The sequence below is a fragment of the Mauremys reevesii genome, linkage group 3 (assembly GCF_016161935.1).
Source record: "Mauremys reevesii isolate NIE-2019 linkage group 3, ASM1616193v1, whole genome shotgun sequence".
NCBI lineage: Eukaryota > Metazoa > Chordata > Testudines > Geoemydidae > Mauremys > Mauremys reevesii.
The window spans coordinates 148786113-148807310 of record NC_052625.1 but is presented as its reverse complement, the minus strand read 5'-3'; the positions used below and the strand labels follow the sequence as shown (position 1 = coordinate 148807310).

The 21198-nt window shown below is 46.6% G+C and overlaps 1 protein-coding gene across 3 annotated transcripts in view; it reads right to left on the bottom strand.

Moving 5' to 3' along the window:
- Positions 1–21198, bottom strand: part of LOC120401555 (pleckstrin homology domain interacting protein) — a 341061-nt gene that overhangs the window by 207281 nt on the left and 112582 nt on the right. For all 3 annotated transcript variants that reach the window (XM_039531654.1, XM_039531655.1, XM_039531656.1), the window contains exon 9: positions 14244–14344. In XM_039531654.1, the coding sequence (XP_039387588.1) occupies positions 14244–14344 (101 nt within the window). The remainder of the gene's footprint in view (positions 1–14243; positions 14345–21198) is intronic.

Below are 21198 nucleotides of genomic sequence, written 5' to 3'. Positions count from 1 at the left end.
CGGAGCCCAAACTGAAGCCACTGCTGGTGCAGCTGCCCGGCTAAGGGGGTGCTGAACTTGGATATGGCACACCCCTGCCCGGCGACGGTGCCAGCTGCGCCAGGGCCACCGACACCGAGGAGACCGAGGCCAACCTCGATCGAGGACCAAACACCTGGCCTACCAACTAGTGGTAGGCCCAGGGGGTCCAAAACAGCCACTGCAAAGGCGGATGCCATTGCTGCTGCCACTGTGGGTAACGCTGGTGGCTCGCCCCCGAAACCAATCTCCTGCTCCGCAACCGGCTGGAGCGGTAGGAATCTGCCTCTGAGTCTGAGGTCTCTGAGTACAAGGACCTGGGGGGAGCAGCACCCAGTGCCGTTGGAGAGCGGTGCTGAGGCGGCAGGGAGCCTCTTATCTGGTCCGGTGGCGCCTTAACGGCGCGGTGCAGGGAGGGAGGCGACAGCATGGCCAGCTTGCCCCTCGATTGTACTGGGGGACAGGCCGCGGTAGGCAACTCCCTACGGTGTGGGGAGGCCGGCGCCGGGAGTCCCATCAAGTCTGAGGCCGTCTCGAACGCCTCCGGCGTCAAAGGCAGACGCAAGTCTCTGCTGAGGTCCGGGGATCTAGGCCGGTCTGGACTCGACCGCCCTCTCTGCGGTGCGGGAGTCAATGGAGCAGCCGAGGGCTGTAGCCCAACCTGTCCGCTTGCACCCGCGGACGGCATCAGCCTAGGATCCTGGAGGGGTGACCGTTCCCTCACCGGCTTTCTCTTCTTGGTGGGCACCAGCGACGGTGAGCGGTGCCGCACTGAGGCCGACTACCTATGACCCGACTCCATCTGGTGCCGGGTTTTAGATGACTTGGGCTGGGCCCTAAGTCCTGATGCCGGTGCCGGGGCGCTCCGCTCCAAGGAAGACGTGCTGGGCACTGCCTCGGCCGGTTCTGAGTCCAAGGGTGGCCTCAGGGCAGCCTCCATCAGGAGGACTCTAAGTCTTTGAGCTCTATCTTTGAGAGTTCTCGGGCGGAAGCCTCTGCAGATAGAGCACCGGTCCTTTTGGTGGCTCTCTCCGAGGCACCTCAAACAAGCAGAGTGCGGGTCACTCTTGGGCATGAATTTCCTGCAGTCCTTGCAGAGTTTAAACCCGGGGGACCTGGGCATGCCCTAGCGAGTGACAAAAACTTGTGGGGAGGACCCCCCAACTATGAAGAACTATATACAATAATCTAAGTAAACTAACTATAACGCAACTATATACACGGACTATACACAAGGATAGGACACTGCTAACTTGCTATGCGCAAGAGAAGTTCCAGCTAGCCGTCACCGGCGGTAAGAAGGAACTAAGGGGGTGGAGGGTCAGTGGGCCCCTTTATAGGGCGCCGTAGATGCGCCACACCAGGGGGCGCCAGGGCCGACCCTACGGACCCTGCTAGGGGAAAATCTTCTGGCTGGCGTGCACGCGGCGCGTGCACACCTACTTTGAATGGACATGAACAACTACTCGAAGAAGGTCAGCTAGAGCTTTAATGGTCTAATCCCGTGGCATAAAAATAAAAATCAAGAAAATCCAAATGTCTGCTCTTTTAATCATTACTCTCTGATTTTACATATATACTCAGGCAGCCTCAAAACAGTAGGTTTTGCATAGTATACCATCTGCAATCTGAGAGCTCAGTGGTGAGCAGCATTTACACATTCCAAGTGCCCTTGTTGTAGTTGATTTATACTAACTTAATACTCTCATTACAATTATGTAGGCTTTCCTTTCACATAAGAAAATAGGAAAATGTATCCATTCCTTACTGAAAATTTCATTTCTAAGAGTAATGAGGTCCATGGATCCCTGACACTAGATTTCTGCTCTGTGCAGCCTTAGAGGCAAACTAGACCAGTCAATCAGTGGCTTCACCTCCCAGAAGCATGCCAGCTGTGACACTTCCTCAGCCAAGCAAATCTCTAACCACTATATATTGCTATACCAATACTACCAGTCCCCATACTAAGCAAAGATTGCAATGAAGAAATACATTTTAAGTAACAACTAATAATCTCGTATCTTTCACAAAGAAACACCCTGTTCAAGGTGGGCTAGAACTATGAACCTCATTATTCCAAAAGTAAAACATATTTGCATTTTCCTATTCTTGTTTGTAATGAAGGCCACAGATCCATGACACTGGGATTTTCACAACAGCATCTACTCAGAGTGGGAAAAATATATATGCAAAATAGTATAACCCCTTCTTAACTGTTGTTGGGACACTACAGCATGGAACACCCATTTACTAAAGGTGGTATCAACTGATGATTAAATGCCCAGCTTGGAGAACTTGGAGAAGGTATACACAGGTGGCTAGCTTTACAGATTCTCTCATATGACATGAATCTTTCTGTCCAGTTAGTTACCACAGACCTGCAAAAGAACAAGCATGTGCACAAGCATACACGCACACTTTGATTTTGGAAGAGGAAGTTATATTTTGACTTGCAGGCCTCCAAGATACAATAACTTAGCCAGCTGGAATTGGAAGATTAAGATCTTCTTTTCCCTTTGACACTGAATCACAGAGCAAAAACAGCTTATTTCTGGACTGTAAAATTAATATTTATTTTGAGAGTTGTGCAGACATCCAAAATATGCCACAATTTATTTTTGGGGTGAGAGGGAGCTGGACAGACGGATGGAATGACAATTTCCTGTGCTTTATGCAACTCTGAGTTAATCTTTGGTATGAAGCTAAGGTTGGTTCCGAGTACCACTTTATCTTTACAGAAAGTGTAGCATTAAGGTTCCCAGGAGAAAGATCCCCTGTGAGCAGAGGTGACTGCTATCAAAAAAGCCATTTCAGTTGTTAAGAAGCACTGAGATAACTTCACAAATGATTCAAACGGGGGGCCAGTAAGGTCATGAAAAACCAGGATAAGATCCCATGGAGGAGCACTGTGCAGAGATTTAGTTCTCCAAAATGGGACCACCAAAATCACCAATGCCGGTTCTTGTCTGATCTTTTATAGCGTTCTAGTGGGAAGATGAAAAGGAGAGAAGGGGTTTAGGAGTCTTCTTGACCAATTTTGTGATAAGACATCTTGTTGCCTTGGTTTTGTGATCCTGCCAATGAGAGAAGAACATGTGAACATTGTGATTCAGGTGGAGAAAACACAGATCAACAGGAAAAATGAATAAATCTGCAAGTAGTTTCCATTCTGAGTAATCTATCTTTTGGCTGCTTAGCCAATCGCCTGTAATATTTTCCTTTATATGTGAAAGAAGCAGGCTGACAGTGAATTCTCCTCCACCCAAGGCATCAGAAAGTGAGTTTCTCTTTACTGAACTGTGCTGTGCATCTTATTCCATCTTGTCTGTTGATGTGTGACATGGCTGAGATGTTGCCTGCCATGACCAGCACATAAGGGGAGTCTAGATACGGGAGCTGAGCCTTGATACCATATTGAATTGTCCTGACTTGTAACCAGTTTTTACTGTCTTTGCTGTTGTTTGGACCATAGTCTTCAGACAATCCTTGACTGTGTCTACACACTTCATCCCTCCAGGCTGGTATCTGTGGCGATAACTTCCCTGACTGGTTCATCTGTGGCAAAGCTCAACTAATTTGCTTGGATTAAACCAGTATCTGAATAATACAATAGTCTCCTCGATAGAGATACCTTCACTGATGGGTTACTCCTTAGGGAATTCTGTGCCAAAAATTAAAAATTCAGCACACAGTATTATAAAATTCTGCAAAAAATTTTGCAAGTTTTATTTGTCAATAAATAAATGTGGAGGCTCCAGCATGGCAGTGGGGAGCACAGGCCACTGGCTGCAAGGAAGAGGGCGCTCACCCTGCAGCCCTCCCTCCCCCCAGGACACGGACTTGGTGGTGAGGCTGCAACCAACCCTGACACAGCACAAGGCTGGGCCTGCCCCAGAAATGCCACGGGGCCCTGCCCCTCCGTGCCAGGTGCACCAGGTGTGGGAAGGCAGGCTCAACTCAACGGGATCCAAGTGCGGGGGGATCCAGGTGTTGGGTAAGAGGGTTCTGTGTGAGAATCTGGGTATGGGTGGCTCAGTGGGGGGTCTGGGAGAGATCTGGATGCGCAGCGGCTCATTGTGAGGTTCCAGGTGCAGGGGCAGTGGGACTTTGCAGGGGGGTCCAGGTGAAGGTGGCTGGGCTCAGCAGCGGAATCTGGATGAGGGGGGAAGGGACTCAGCAGGGGGGTCTGGGTGTGGAGGGCTTATCAGAGGGGGTTGGGGGCTTAGGTGCAACTGGTTGGGGGTCTGGGTGCAGGGGGTTCATCAGGGTGGGGGCTGGAGCGCAAGGGGCTCACCAGGGGGGTGGTCTGCATGAAGGGGGTGGGGTTCAGTGGGGGGGGTACGACTGGTGGAAGTGAGGCTCAGTGGGGGGTGGGTTTGGATGTGGGGGGCTCAGTGGGGGGTTCTAGGTGCTGAGGAGATCTGGGTATATGGAGGCCTGGATGCACAGGGATTGGGCAGACATCTGAGCAGCTCCCCATACAGTGACCCCTCACCGCTATGGCTGAGGAGCGATGGGAGTGGAGCTTCCTACAGCCAGGGGAGGTTTCTGGGGGTGGGTCTGACCTGGCTCAGGCCACTCCTTTCAGGGGAAGAGCAAGTCCTGTCCGCCCCAGCCTAGCTGGTCCTAGCAGCTGAGCCCAGCACAGGGTAGGAGCCACTGACTGAGGCATCCCGAGCCCTGCATCCCACCCCCCGCCATGATTTCCCTCTCTGCCAGCTGCTCCAGGTGTCCAAAACGATGTGCCCACATTGCTGAAGAGGGGCGCATGACTGCTCTAGCAGCTTCCCTTTGCTTCCCCTTCAAAAAGTAATTTTTGTGAGGGGAAGCAAAGAAATATGCAGGGGACATGAATTCTGCATGCACACAATGGTGCAGAATTCCCCCAGGAGCACTGAATTAAGAGACTGAGGGAGAAATAGGAATAAAGTCTGTAGTGACTTCATAAGAGCACAAGCCCACTGAGGAGCATCTATACAGGACTCTATGGAATATCCATACAGGAATGTACTGATCACAGAAACATGTAAACATGGGTTGGCCATTTTGATAAGATTCCTCAGCTTCCCCCATCTTTCCTACTAAATGAAAACTTTTTAGAGAGATGTATTTATCTCTACTCTGAGGTGTGGAAACTGCTGAGATACTAACTAACTACACACAATTTATTAAAGCTGTGGCTCTCCAGCATCATTCATCTACGGCCCTGCCTCTGGATGGGACTTGAATAAGGTGGTTATCAAGGAAGGGACAGACACAGAAACTCTCCTGTCTGAGAGCTGCTATTATCACTATCAACATTTTCATGAACACTTCCAGGGCTGTTGGTAAACCAAAAAAGACAAGGACCTGTGCTAGTAGTGTTGTCCTACAGCAAATCAACTGTGTCACTGCTGAATTAGGATAGGGAGCTGGACGTCCTTCAGCTTTACTGATGTCATCAGGTATGCCATGCTCCTGGATGCTAATGTGGATATTAAAAGTCTCCACCTTCAGTTTTAATTTCTTCATTAATCTGTTGAGTTATTACAAATAAAGAACTGACTTATAGCCTGCTTTGACAAGATGTAGTAAAGGGCTCAACTCTTTTCTGGAAAAAGGGACAGGGACTCCCATTCATGGAAAATGAAGGATGGCTGTATTCATATTTAATCTCTTTTGTGGATCCTTTGACAAGTAAGATGAGGTAAATCTGTGCCCTGTTTATGCAACCCAGGATTGCATAAACTTTTGACCACAGTATCACACTGGGAGCTAGTGTTCAGCTGATTATTCACCATGACTCCCAAATCTTTTTCAGAAAGTCACTGCTCCCCAGGATAGAGCCCCCATCCAGTAAGTATGGTCTACATTCTTTGTTCCTAAATGTATACATTTAGATTTAGTCGTATTAAAACATATATTGTTTGCTAGCATCCACTTTACCAAAAGATCCATATCACCCTGAATCAGTGATCTTTCCTCTTATTTACCATTCCCCCAGTTTTTGCGTTATCTGCAAACTTTATCAGTGATGACTATATGTTTTCTTCCAGGTCACTGATAAAATAGCAAAGGGCCAAGAACCAATCTCTGCAACAGCCTCCTGGAAACAGATCTGCTTAATGACGATTCCATATATATACATTGATTTTAAAATGTAACTATATATATAGTTACGTTTTAAAATCAGCCAGTTTTCAAATCCATTTAATGTGTGCCATGTTAATTTTATATTGTTCCAGGGTTTGTTTGTTTGTTTTTTAATCAAAATGTTGCATGGTACTAAGTCAAACACCTGACAGAAGTCTAAGTATATTATGTCAACACTATTACCTTTATCAACCAAACTTGTAATCTCATCAAAAAAAGATATCCAGTTAATCTGACAGGATATGTTTTCCATAAACCCATGCTGATTTGCATTAATTACACTACTCTCCTTTAATTCTTTATTAATCAAATCACATAGCAGCTGCCCCATTAACTTGCCTGGGATCCACAACATACTAACAGACCTAGAATTACCTGGATCATCCCATTTACCTTTTTAAAAATTGGCATAACATTAGCTTTTTTCCCGTCTTCTAGAACACCCCTAGTGCTCCAAATCTTACTGACAACTAACATGAATGGTCCAGCAAGCTCTTCAGCCAACTCTTGCAACACTCTTGGATGCAAGTTCTTGCCCTGCTGATTTTAAAATGTCTGACTTTAGTAGCTACTGTTTAACATACTCCAGAGATACAGTGGAATGGAAGGAGTGTTATGGACACACGATGAGTGTATATCTGTTTTTCCCCCAAATACAGAACAGAAATATATTAACCCTTCTACCTTTTCTGGATTATTGATAATTCAACCATTTCCATATAGTAAGGCATCAATACCATTTAGGCTTCTTTTTGTTCCTAAGATATTTAAAAAGCTTGTCCTTGCTAGCCTTAGCTCTGGTGGCCAAGATTTCACCTTCTCTCTTGGCTTCTCTCATCATTTTTCTACAATTCCTAACTACTGATTTATATTCATTAACAACAAATTCCCCATTATGATGTTTTTATTTTTGTTTTTACAGCTGCCTTCACTTCCCCTCTAAACCAGGTTGTTTTTTTTTAACCCACACAGCCTTCTTCCTCGATTGTAGGATTGTGACTTTGGGGGCATTTAGTAAGATGTTCTTAAATAATTCCCAATAATCATTCAAATTTTTCTGATTTAATCTTCCTCGCACCTGATTTGGATAATAATTGTTTTCAGCTTTGTGAAATTGGCCCAAATATATATATTACTTGTCTAGATTTTATTCTGCCTACATATTATAAACATGCTCAAGCTACCATTAACTTTTAGTTCTGAGATCAGTTCCTCTTTATCTGTTAGGATAAGGTCTAATATAGAGGTTCCCCATGTTGGCTGAATATTATTGAGTTAGGAAACTGTCATCTATTAAATTCCAAGGATGTTTTAGTAATGGCAGCATGAGACTTCCAGCATATGTCACTCAAATTGAAGTCCCCCATGATCATGCAGTATTTTTCCCCTACATGTTGTAGGTAGGCGCACAAGGAGGCAGTCCTACTGTGATTTTGTGGTCTGTAGCAGACAACAGCTGGTACCCCATGTGTCCTTTATCTGTTAGGACATTGATCCATATGCATTCAAGATCATTTTCTTCCAAGTTATTAGGGACTCAGAAACAGGTAATGCAATTTTTGACAGTGCCACTCCCCATTCCCTTTTGCTCACACAGTCCTTCCAAAATAGATTATAACCATTTAACATTCCAATTGTGCGAGTCATCCCATCAGGTTACAGTAATACAAGCTAGATCGAATGTAGGCTTATATACCAACAGTTCTAATTCCTCATGTTTACCCAGGCTCCTAGCATTGGTGCCTGGGTAAACCAAAGGCAATTAAAGGATTTCCTTCCTTCATGTCCTTCAGTTCCTTGATTAATTTTCTTTCTAACATGTCCATTTTATACTGAGTGCTCATACAACCCCTCTTTTTACCCTCCCCTGTGCTATTAGTTTCCCCCCTTTCTGACTACTCTAGCCAGTCTGTCCCCCAGGAGATTGATCCCCCTTCTACTGAGGTGGAGGCCATCCAAACTACACAGCTCCTCTCCCATAGAAGATGGACCCATGTTCTACAAAACCAAAGCCCTCCATCCTACATCACTTACCTAGCCAGTGATTCTCTTCTAGAATCTTCTGCCTTCTGTCTTCCTTTGCTTGAGGGACAGCAAGGATCACAGAGAAGATGGCTTGGACATTTTTCTTCTTCGGCACACTTCTGAGTTCTCTAAACTCACCTACTACCTGCGAGATATGCCACGACGCAATGTCATTTGTGCCAATATGAACCATCACCACTGGATCCTTGCCCATCATCTTCAAAAGCCCATCCAATCTTAGAGTGACATCTCGTGCCCTGGAAACAGGAAGGCAGCATGCCATCCTGTTGTCCAACTGTCTTGTGCAGAACCTTCTTCTGATTCTTCTGAGTACTGAATCTCCAACAAGGACCGTCTCTCTATTTTGGACAGTTTGAGAACTCTTTGCAAGTCAGTTTGATTTTCTTAAAAGTTGGGCCAAGATGCTACCTGTATGTATGTTCCAGACTGAGTTCTGTTTCCATGTCACTGCTGTCCAACCGTACCAGCAAGATGGGTGGGGCTATCATGAGGGGGATGGGGCTGGGCAGGCTTTGGCAGCTGGGCAAAAAGCTTCTCTGGTCCTTTAATGTTGCACTTCAACCTCCCTTTTTTTAGTGGGGAAGGGAAGGGAATGGCTGTTGTGCCAGAGCAAGAGGATTTTGCTGCTTCCTGAGAACTCTCTTGCTTGGGGGAGAGAGGCTGCAGGAAACCCTGCCCCAATCTGAACATTTGGCAGAGACCTGAATCTCCCTAGAACCAGAACAGATCTCCAGACTAGGCACTCAATCAGTTGGAAAGTACAGGAGACTGCATCTGGCTTTCCCCCTCTTAGTCTCCTCCACGCTGCACTCTGTATGGTTGAGCAGGGAGTTAGAGGGAGAGTCCCAGTAATTATGAGGAGAAAAGGAATCCCCATGCCAATAAAGGCAGAGTGCAGAAACCTGGAAATCTGAAGCCAATTGAAAAGAAATTGTATATATTTGCTCTGTAGCAAGGTGGAGCTGATCTGCCTCCCTCTTGGAGCTATAGAGACAGATGCAAAACTGACAGGCTTTTCAGAGGTGGAGACAAATGATAGTTCTGGTCAGCTTCCAAGGCTGCCTAGAGCAGAGATATCTGGCTGCCTAAAACAAATATGTCTAGTGTCATGGATGTGTGGGCCTCATTACAAATAATAAGTACAATGCAAGTTCCCAGTCTCATGGAAAAACTTAGTACAATTTCAATCTACAGTTTAAAAAGTGGAAAAACTTTTCAGCTTAGAAGATCCTTTGGCCTCAACCAAAATTCACTGAAGCCATTAGAATTCCAGGGCATTCGTTTTTGAACTTTAAGTTCTTATGTTGAAAAAAACTGCATTAAGACATTTCTGGGTTCCCAACTGTCTCTCTACCCCTATCAATTTATATTATGTACTAAGGCTTTTAAAAACTACTTGGGGTCCAGAATCTCAGCAATCCAATTTATGCCAGCCAAGTAGCTAGTCCCTTGATAGTTACAGGATTAATGTAGCCCACTGTAGTAATGCCAACAGATTTTTACAGATTTGTTCTAAGTGTTGAGGTAGGGGACATAATAATAGCAAAAGACCATAAGACATAACAGTAAACACATAAAAAAAGAGAAAAAATGTAAGACTTTTGAGTACTAAAGAATTAGCAGTATGGATGTTTGGAGGAAGAGAACAACAGAGTGGAACATAAGTGAGGACCCAATATTAAATGCAAACAGCAGGAAAAAAGGCACCAAAGATAACTAAGACAGTTAACATAATATGTGAGTAACAATATAAACAAAAATCAAATCACACAAGTACAATGATAAATCAGAAGGAAGGACTTTAATGTCAGATGACATTTTGAACTTGACACATATCTAGGGTGGAGACTTACTAACTGCAGATATTTAAAATACATGAGAAACTGGGACTGAGAATTTATTTAATAATTGACAAAAAAATTAAATCAGACAAGTTGCACAGTTCTATGTAAACTATTACTTAGAACAGGCTTGAATGCTTGTCTCTCTCACCAACAGAAGCTGGTCCAACAAAAGATCTTATCTCACCACCTTGTCTCACTTAGAGCAGTAGACCAGTAAGGCAACCACTGCAATAATATGGCCACTGGTATGTGTACACTGGAACTGGAAGTGTAATTTCCAGCTCAGATTGATATAACTGTACTAGCTTTGATTGAGCTAGCGTGTAAAAACAGCAGCATAGCTGTGGCTCAACGTGCAGTGGGATGGATTAGCTGCCCCAAATACATATCTAGGATTGAAGACAGAATTGTAGTTAAGGCAACTAGTCCATCCTACCAACCATGGAGCTGAAACTACATGGCTATTCTTAGCATGCTAGCTTGATCAAAGCAAGCATGGGTACGTCTGTCCAAAATTACACCTCCAGCTCCAATGCAGACATACCCTATGAGAGAATCAAGGCATACTCCAATTTTAAATGTGGTCTTTGTCAAATAATTACATTGTTACATACCCAGAAAATCCCTACCCATCAACTTCATGTCCACCCATAAGGCCCTATATACTCATATAACTTTTGATATAACATTTTTCCTGCAAAGGAATCTTCCCTGCCTTCTTCCCTCCATGCAGATTTGGGATGGAGGGGAAAAAAAAGTTTGGAAGATTTAATTACTCTCTCCCTCTTTCCTCCAGCAGAAATAGATTTCCAAGTAGCAGTATCCTGCCTTTAGTTCTGCAAAGTAGTATGTTTCCTCTCTGTGATGGGATATACAACCCCCACACTGGGCAACAAGGGGTTAAGGAACTGCTCTGGGCTCAGTCAGCTTTGCCCTGCCACACATGCAAGAGATGCACAGGCTGGAGAAGGAGTTAAAAGAGAGCAGGACAGCTCACTTGGGAGCAGACCAGGGACATGAGCAGGACTGCAACTTGCAGCTCCTGAGAAAAGTGCTGAGGGAAAGCAGGATCCTTCCCTGACGACAACTATCCAAAGATCTCTCCCTGAGAGAAGGGAGGACCTGCTTCAGGTACACCATGAGAGGGACGCATTCCTCCCTCTCTCTCATATGTACTCAGTTTATTTGTGCTAATTCTCCTTGTTCTGTTTATGAGCTACACCTGAAGGGGAGAGAGCTGGAACTAAATTGACAGAAGGGCCAAGGTGCCAGGGGAGGCAGCCGCTGCTCCAAGGAAAGAATTAAAACACCATGCCTGACCACAAAGAGGTGCCATGCGGTGAGCTGACCCCATTCATGCCTTCTTGTTCAGTCTGCAAACAGTGGACAACAGAGGGGTGGTAGGAAGTGGTTCAGGGAGGGCAGTCTGGCTGCACTCTTGAGTGTTGGACCCTTTTGTTACCCTCAGAGGGCCCTGGACCAGAGCCTGAGGTGTGGGAAGGCCCAGGCTCCTCTACCATAAGCCCCTCTGCAAGCTGAACTACCTAAGCCCTGACTACTAGATGACACTCCCCACAAGCAAATATCATCACACCCCCACAGCAGCACAACATGTTGTAAATTAATATCTTCTCTTTCAAACCACTACTGGAAAACGTCTACTGTGCTGGAGTGCTGCTGAGATCATGCTGCTTAGGTATTGCAGAAGAATCTTCTAGAAAAGCAAGAGGCCAGAGAAAACCCTTGATTCTTGCAATTCCATCTCCAATGTAAAGAATTAAAATGGAGGATCTCAACTATTAAATGGGAGAGGAGATTACGATTTTCCTCCTCTGAGGCTATCCACTGATACTTTCCCAATAATGTGCCTACCAGCTATTTCCCACCTATTTTTCCCAGAGACCCACTACTTCAGTATTCTAGACATGACCACAACATAATTTCTAATCCTATAAAACATACTTTATACCTCCTCCCCAAAAGACATGCCAACTAGCTAATAATTACTTTATACTACCCAAAAAAAGTTGAACCAACTAAAAAAAGCACCTAATCCCTTCAATACTTGTCCCCCAGGCCCATGACATGTCACAAAAAAATTCTAACTAAACAGATATGTACTGTAGATATGAATGAATGAGAAATAGTCAAAGATCCCGTATCCTAAGCAGCCTCAACGTCCCCACTCCACTGACCTTTTATTCTACATTCAATAGACTTGCCCTTTCTGTCTCTCTGTTCCTCTACCTCAGCATTCCCACATCTCCATCCCCTCAACAGACTGGTCCTTTACTAGCACCCATTAATATATATGTAATAATCAGAGCCCCATATAGTCCACAATTCTGTCACTGCAGAATTTGCCTCAAAACGGAGCTCCATAAATCTCAGGTTTGAGGGAGAAAAAAATGTTTCTAGTCCTTGTAACCAAGGAAATCATACTGGAAACCATGAACAACTGTAAACTGATGTAGAGAAGTTTGCTTGAGTGTGCAGACAGCCAGAAACAATAGCTCAGAGGTGTGAACTGCTTAATTCATCTCAATCAGGATCTCGTGAACTGATCCTGTGGTGGTTAGATTTGACATGCCAAGATACCACAGAATTAAGCATTCTTGCCATGTAATCTGGAATTCTGATGCAGTCAACTACCCCACATTTTATTTTGTCTCTCAGTATTGGCAATCCAATGTGTTAAAAAATCATGGGGTAGGCCTCCTAGAGTCATCTGATTGTCTTAAAATTAGAAGATTTAACTCTCAACCTACCGACCCACCCATACACTCACTCTTCTCCAAGTTTTTTATTTGCCTTCTGGTTTTTGAGCCATTAGTGTATGCTCCAGTCAGATTTCTGAGCTTGTCTCCACAACAAGGGCTAGAAACCTTGTTTCTTAAAAGGAAACACTGAGATTCTCATCTAAACACTTGACTCCAGAAGCTCTGGCTTTAAGAAAAACTTCATAAAATCATTAAAGTTGGCAGATATGCTTGTAGCTGCCTCTTGCTCTTCAGTTTTCCTAGTAAGGCGGAGTTAATTGGATTAGTGTATGCTCCCATAGCAGAGGGTCAGGGGGAGATCTGTAGTACATCTTGTAGCCAGGAAACAGGGGAGCCAGAAATGTAAACTGGCAAAACGAACTGCCTGGAGAACAGTGCAGCAGTCAAGGTCTGGAAAACCTGAAAGATAAGATGAGGAAGTTGGCTACAAGCTCCCTGGCACACAGAAAAGAACCAGACTGCTTGGACAAGATAATGAAAGTCCAGGCTTCGGAAGTGGAGCCAGTCCATCTGGAGAGCACAGCAAAAAAATCCCATCCTCAAAAATAACCAATGAATTTTATGTTAATGAATATTTTCAAGACCAAGCCAAAGATTTTGTGTGGGGATAGTAGAATGAGAATGAATATTATTTCATGTTTATAGACTAAATTTATGTTTTCACAAAAGTTAATTCTGTTGTGTTGCAGAGTATGTTGTATCTTGACAATGCTTTCAAGAAGATGACATGCACCCCACCTCAAGTTACTCTTCAGATTCATTTTAGACACCAGCACACCTACATAACCTTCCAGAAATACCCAGACATGCTGCTACCTAGCAGGATGGAAAGAAATCTCAAACTCACCTCACCTTAAGTAGGAAAATGGGGGGGGAGGGGAGAATAACTCTGATAGGCAAAAAGTCTATAGGAAGATGAGAGAAAGAAGTGTCATTTATTTTAGTATTAAAATGCTTTAAGATATTTCAGAATTTTAGTAGGATGACACCTTCTCCCACCTAACATTTGGAATTAAGACCCTTCTAGTTCTACTGCTTTCTTTAACACTACTCCCATTTCAATTGGAATTAGGAACCAGATATCTATCAATCAATAAAAAAAATCCAGCTTCTGTGCCAGGCCACAGAAAGTCTACCTGAACAGAAATGTATTAAATTGAATACAGTGAGGTTGGATGCTATATTTATTTGCTTCACCCTACAAAACCCTAAGTACATTGCTGCACTAACTTAATCCTTAAAGGAGGCAGACAGACAATTTATAACTTCATACCAGAAAAACTATATTCTGTAACCATACAGAAAGTTAACTGATGAGTTAATTTTCAATTTGCTGACAGTAGTACCCAACTAAATTTCTCTAACACTCATTACCACTAGTTTTTCATGACATATAGTTAAGAACATGTAAAATACAACTAACTTTATTTTAAGGGTGCCAGCATCCCACAGCCAAAAACATATTGTTCCATCTGCTCCAGTTGAAGACAGATATCTCTTTGATCCACTGCATAATGGAGAAAACTGGAGGAAAAAACAAACAAAAACCCCCACAGGTTAAAAAAAAGTATTTGTTCAACTGCTGTCTCAGTCTCTCAAACAGAAACAAATGACTCTAATTATTCAGTCTTTATTGAAAACTCAAGTAGTACCCAACACTACTAAAGGAAAAGTCACATAGTAGGGGAAAAAAATCACATAGTAGCAACACCAACTGGTAAAATATTGTAAAGTTCGTCATAAGGATTATCTTCCCACACTAAAACAATCCTCATGGATGAATCCCCTAGTCCTACAAATCTACATGCAAATCCAAACATAAAAAAAAGTTACTTACCTGTACAATAACTGGAGTTAAAGATGTTTCGTCCTATATGTATTCCACTCTAGGTGCGCACGCACCAGAGATTTCTGCTGAAGAGCAGCGTGTGACCAACTGCCAGTTGAGCCCCTTTTCTACCACAGATCCCAAAGAGTACAGAAAGAGTCCAAAGCAGAGAGGAAGAAAGGCTGATCACAGAATACACATAGGGACAATACATCTCAAAGAAGAACAATGAGCTATCTACATAGGGGTGGAAGGCACTAATACCCATCAGTTGTACCCTAAGAGAGCTGAGTGAGTTCTCCAAGGTCTTTGGCAAAAGGATATAGTTCAAAATACAACGTATTTAGGACTCTAGAAGCACAAGTTCACACTAAGCCACAAACCTCTACCACTTTTTGTACTGTACACTTTTCTTGTAGAATCTTTTCTACTGTTGATCAGAATAGTTTGCTCCTCTGAAGAACATATCTTTTCTAGTTCTGACATCCATCCAAAACCCATGTGGTTAGGTTGAGATGGATCAGGATTACCGAGGATTCCCATGTTCTGAGTCAAGAGGCTTACTGATGATGCCCATGTTCTGAGAAGTCCAACAGCAGAAATAATTGAATCAGAGGGTAAGTGGAGAAGCAAAGTAGTTCTGGGAACCAATACTGCATGAGCCACATAGGAACTACTAAGGTAATTACTGCCTTGTCCTGTTTGATTTTCCTTAATGCCCTCAGAAGCAAAAGAATTGGTGGATAAGCATACATTAGCGTCTGTGACTGCAAAAATTAAAAACATATCAGAAAGTTTGGATTCTGATCCCCTCTGGAACAAAAACTTTTGACATTTCTTGTACCTGTCTGTTGCAAACAAATCTACTGCCAGTCATCCCCACTGGTGGAAAATGAACTGAACAACAGACTTCTGAATCTCCCATTCATGTTCTGTGGGAAAGTATTTGCTGAGGTTATCTGCTAATGTGCTTGGCAGACCTGGCCAGTTATATACATTGATATATATCAATATCCTGGAGCTCAGAGGAGTTTACAGCGTATTGCCTATGAGCACAGAAGAGATGACTGTGCTCTCTGCGTGTTTACATAAAATACTGTAATCATGTTGGTCATGATCTGACTAAGCTGACCTTGAATCATTGGCAAGAAGTGTATGCATATGCTGTAAACTCTTCTGAGCTCTGATATATTTAACAGTGACTCTTCTAGACTCTATATGCATCTGTTGCTATCGTTCTTATCAGAAGGGGTATCATAGAATATCAGGGTTGGAAGTGACCTCAGGAGGTCATCTAGTCCAACCCCCTACTCAAAGCAGAACCAATTCCCAACTAAATCATCCCAGCCAGGGCTTTGTCAAGCCTGACCTTAAAAACCTCTAAGGAAGGAGATTCCACCACCTCCCTAGGGAACCCATTAAAGTGCTTCACCACTCTCCGAATGAAAAAGTTTTTCCTAATATCCAACCTAAACCTCCCCCACTGCAACTTGAGACAATTACTCCTTGTTCTGTCATCTGCTACCACTGAGAACAGTCTAGATTCATCTCTTTGGAACCCCCTTTCAGTTAGTTGAAAGCAGCTATCAAATCCCCCCTCATTCTTCTCTTCTGCAGACTAAACAATCCCAGTTCCCTCAGCCTGTCCTCATAAGTCATGTGCTCCAGCCCCCTAAATCATTTTTGTTGCCCTCTGCTGGACTCCTTCCAATTCTTCCACATCTTTCTTGTAGCTTGGGGCCCAAAACTGGACACAGTACTCCAGATGAGGCCTCATCAATGTCGAATAGAGGGGAATGATCATGTCCCTCGATCTGCTGGCAATGAAACTTCAATACAAACTGCATTCAGGTTTTCCACAAATTGAAAGGGAAGAGAATCTTTTGTGGAACTGATACAATCATGTCCAGACTGTTTGCACTCAGGGCATACACTGTCCTCAACCAAGCTAACATCCAAAGTAGATGCAGTTTTGCATGCAGTGTTATGGAAGCGCAAGAGGCCATGAGACCCATTAGACTAAGAAGATCTTACTGTAATTTGCACAAAAGGCAGTTACCTTTTTCCGTAACTGGTGTTCGAGATGTGTTGCTCATGTCTATTCCACAGTAGGTGTGCATGCTCGCCACGTGCACCAGTGCCGGAAGTTTTCCCCCAGCAGTACCCGTGGGGGGGGGAGCACCCCCCACGACCCCTGGAGTGGTGCCTGCCTGGAGCTGTATAAGGGGAGCTGCACGCTCCCCCTACCCTCAGTTCCTTCTTGTCAATCAACTCCAGCAGCGGGGAAGGAGGGCAGGATGTGGAATAGACATGAGCAACACATCTCGAAGAACACCAGTTACGGAAAAAGGTAACTGCCTTTTCTTCAAGTGATTGCTCATGTGTATTCCACAGTAGGTGATTCCAAGTTGTATCTGCTGGAGGTGGGTAGGAGTTCCCAAGTTCTCGGGACGGAGCACCGCCCTGCCGAACCCGGCATCATTCCTGGTTTGGGAGACTATCACATAGTGCGAAGTGAACACTCTCATACACTCAGCTGAGGCGACAAACAGCTGCGAGGACTTTCTGAACGGCTTGGTTCACTCGAGGTAGAAAGCCAGAGCCTGCCTCACATCGAGTGTGTGGAGGCGGCGGTCCTCATTAGTCGCGTGGGGTTTGGGGAAAAGGAATGGTAGAAAAATGTCCTGAGCCATGTGGTAGGCGGAGACCACCTTCGGGAGGAACGCGGGGTGTGGGCGGAGCTGGACCTTGTCCTTATGAAACGCTCTGAGGTCAGGGCCCTGAGCTCCAAGACCCGTCTGGCCAACGTGACAGCAACCAGGAAGACCACCTTTCATGAGAGGTGAGACCAGGAACACATGGGCAGCAGCTCAAACGGGGACCTCATAAGCCAAACCAGCATCAGATTCAGGTCCCACTGGGGGACCAGGGGCTTAGAATACGGGTAAAGCCGGTCCAAACCATTAAGGAACCAGCCGGTCATAGCATGGGAGAACACCGTGTGTCCTTGCACCGGGGGGATGGAAAGCCAATATGGCTGACAAATACACCCTGACTGATGAAGGCGCTAGGCCCTGGACCCTCAGGCGGAGGAGATAATCGAGGATAAGCTGGATCAAGGAAGCCGCTGGGGGACACACCTTGGTCCGTCACCCACCTAGCAAAATCAGACCACTTCGCCATGTAGGAGCGGTGAGAGGAGGGCCGTCTACTCTCAAGGAGGACGCGCTGAACTGGAGCTGAGCATGTCCTCTCCTCGCCACCTAGCAACTGAGCAGCCATGCCGTGAGGTGAAGAGCTTCTAGGTTGGGGTGGAGGAGACAGCCCCGGTCTGAGAGAGCAGGTCTGGGTGGAGCAGCAACGGCCATGGCGGAGCCACCGCCAAGCCCAAGAGGGTCCCGTACCAGTGCTGCCTGGGCCACGCCAGGGCAATGAGGAGGACCCTGGCCTTGTCTATCTTTATTTTCTCTAGGACCCTGCTGATCGGCAGGAATGGGGGAAAAGCGTGTAGGAGTTGGCCCGACCAGGGCAGGATAAAGGCATCGGAGACAGCGCCCCTCCCGAGGCTCCCCCGAAGCAGAACCGAGGGCATTGTTGGTTCTGTCGGGTTGCGAATAGATCCACCTAGAGAGTTCCCCACCTTCAGAAAAGCTGACGGGCCACTTCCAAGTGTAGGGACCACTCTTGCTGAGAGAAAAAATCCCTGCTCAAGAGATCCGCCTTCACATTCCCGGCGCCCAGCAGGTGAAAGGCTTTTAGGTGGATGTTGTGGGCTATACAGAAGTCCCACAGACTGAGGGCTTTGTGGCAGAAGGCAGAGGATCGGGCCCCGCCTTGTCTGTTAATATAGAACATCGAGACCATGTTGTCCGTGAAAACCCTATCTTGCCCTTCAGGTGCGAGCGGAAGGCAGTACATGCCAGCTGCACCATCCTGAGTTCCTTGATGTTTATATGAAGGATCAGGTCTTGCAGAGACCACAGACCTTGGGTCTGAAAATTCCCCACATGGGCTCCCCAGTCCAGGTCCGATGCATCAGACACCAGCTCCACAGATGGGGCCCTGTCCCTGAATGGGACCCCCCAAGAGCATGTTGCTCAGTGTGGACCATCACCGTAGGGAGGCGGTCACCGAGTTCGGCACAGTGAGGACTTTCCAAACTGTCCATGGCTTGGGAGAACTGCGAGGCCAGCCAGAGTTGGAGGGGCCTAATCCTGAGCCTGGTGTGGCGGACCACATACATGCACGCTGACATGTAACCTAGCAGCTGTAGGCAGGACCTGGCTGTCGTCACCGGGAACCTTATCATCGAGTCGATGAGCCCTTTCAGGGTCTCGAACCTGTCTGGGGGGAGACAGACCCTGGCCGACGTTGCATCCAGGAGCGCCCCGATAAACTCTATGCGTTGGACCCGGACTAACGTGGACTTGGTGTTGTTTACCAACAGGCCCAGGGCAGTGCATGTAGACAGGAGGAGTGCCACCTGATCCCTCACCTGTGATCGGGAGGTGCCCTTGACCAGCCAGTCATCCAGATAGGGGACTATCTGGACCCGCCGGCGCCTGAGACAGGCCACTACTACCAACATACATTTTGTAAACATCCTGGGGGCAGTGGACAGACCAAACGGGAGGACCGTGAATTGGTAGTGATTCTGTCCCACCACAAAACGGAGGATGCGCCTGTGCCCCTCGAATATGTGGCTGTGGAAGTATGTGTCCTGTAGATCAAGGGCTGCGTACAATCCCTGGGATCCAGGGAGGGGATGATGGAGGCCAGGGAGACCATGCAAAACTTGAGTTTTACCAAGTACTGGTTCAGACCTCGCAGGTCCAGTATGGGTTTGTACCCCTCTTTGGCCTTCGGGATAAGGAAATAACGGGAGTAATACTCCTTGCCCAGGAACTCCTTGGGCACCGTCTCTATCACTCCTAGTTCCATGAGCCTCCCGACCTCCTCCTCGAGCAGAGCCTCGTGCGATGGGTCCCCCATGAGGGATGGGGGTGGGGAGTGGTTGGGCGGGTAGGAAGTAAACTGGAGGGCGTAACCTCAGGAGATGGTGTTGAGGACCCAACGATCAGAGGTGAGCCACTACCATTCCGGGAGGAACGCACACAATTGATTGGAAAAAGGGAGCTTTATTGCAGGTGGATCCCTGCTGAAAACTGTTGAGGTACCCCCGAGCATCCTGTCAAAACCGCCTTTTACCCACCCGTTTGCCCTTAGAGGACTCAGGCTGGGGGGCAGGCCGGCATTGGTTTTGCGGGCGTTTCTTATAGTCCCGTTGCTTCTTATGGGCAACCTCGTATTTTGGGAAGGCAGCCTGGACAGGAGCCTGCTGTGGCTTGAACTTGGGTTTTGCTGGAGCAGGGACATAGAGGCCCTGGGTCTGGAGGGTCGTGTGGGAGTCTTTCATGCCGTGCAGCCTTGTGTCCTTTTCCTCCGCAAACAGCGCCTTCCCGTCAAAAGAGAGATCCTGCATCAATGACTGCACTTCGCTGGATAACCCAGAGAGCAGAAGCCAGGACGCCCGTCTCAGGGACCGTTCAGCCGTGTCCGCTGCATCCAAAGCGGCCTGCAGAGACGCCCTTGTGGCAGCTGCCCCTTCCTCCACGAGCGCCTTAAACTCCTTTCTATCTCGCTCCCAGAGGGAGTCCTCAAACTTGGGGAGGGATCCCCAGAGATTAAATTCATAGCGACCCAGGAGAGCCTGATGGTTTGCGCCTCTCAGCTGGAAGCTTGACGAGACATACATTTTTCTCCCAAAAGCATCCAGACTCCAAGAGTCTTTGTTCTTTGGGGTCGGGGCAGGCTGCCCCCGTCGCTCCCTGTGGTTGACCAACTCGACCACCAAAGAGTTGGGCGCCAGGTGGGTATACAAATAATCGTGCCCCTTAGTAGGTACAAAAGTACTTGCGCTCCACCTTCTTAGAGATGGGAGACAATGAGGCTAGTGTTTGCCACAGGGCACTTGAAATTCTCACCACCCCTTCGTAGAGCGGCAAGGCCACCCTGCCTGGTGCCGAGGGGGACAAAACATTGAACAGGGAGTCTGAGGGCTCCTCCATTTCCTCTGCCTGGAGATGGAGGCTCGCTGCCACCCTTTTTAGTAATTCTTGATGGGCCCAGTAGTCCTCCTGCAGGACGGAGGGCGGCAGGGCCGCAATCAGCTCCTCCGGACGGGGCAAGGAGGCCAGTACAGTGCTTTAGGTATCAGCCGGCACCGGAGGGTCCACCACCAGGTCGGACTCTGTGCACGGCACCGAGGAAGTGGGTCCCATCAACTCTTTCCTCAGCGGACTAGGGATGGAGGCCAATAGTGCAGAGCTCAGGCTGGCGTACGACACGCTGCTGCCTCCGGACCAGGAGTGGCGGTGGTGCCGGGATCTACATCGACCATGGGACCACAACCTGGAGGCGGGAGAATGGCACCGACGGTAGTGACTGCTCTGCGAACAGTCTCGACGGGCGGACACACGACGGTGAGGAGCCAGTGATTGACGCCCGGAGCTACAGTGCCTTAGCGGAGATTTTGCCCCGTGACTGACTG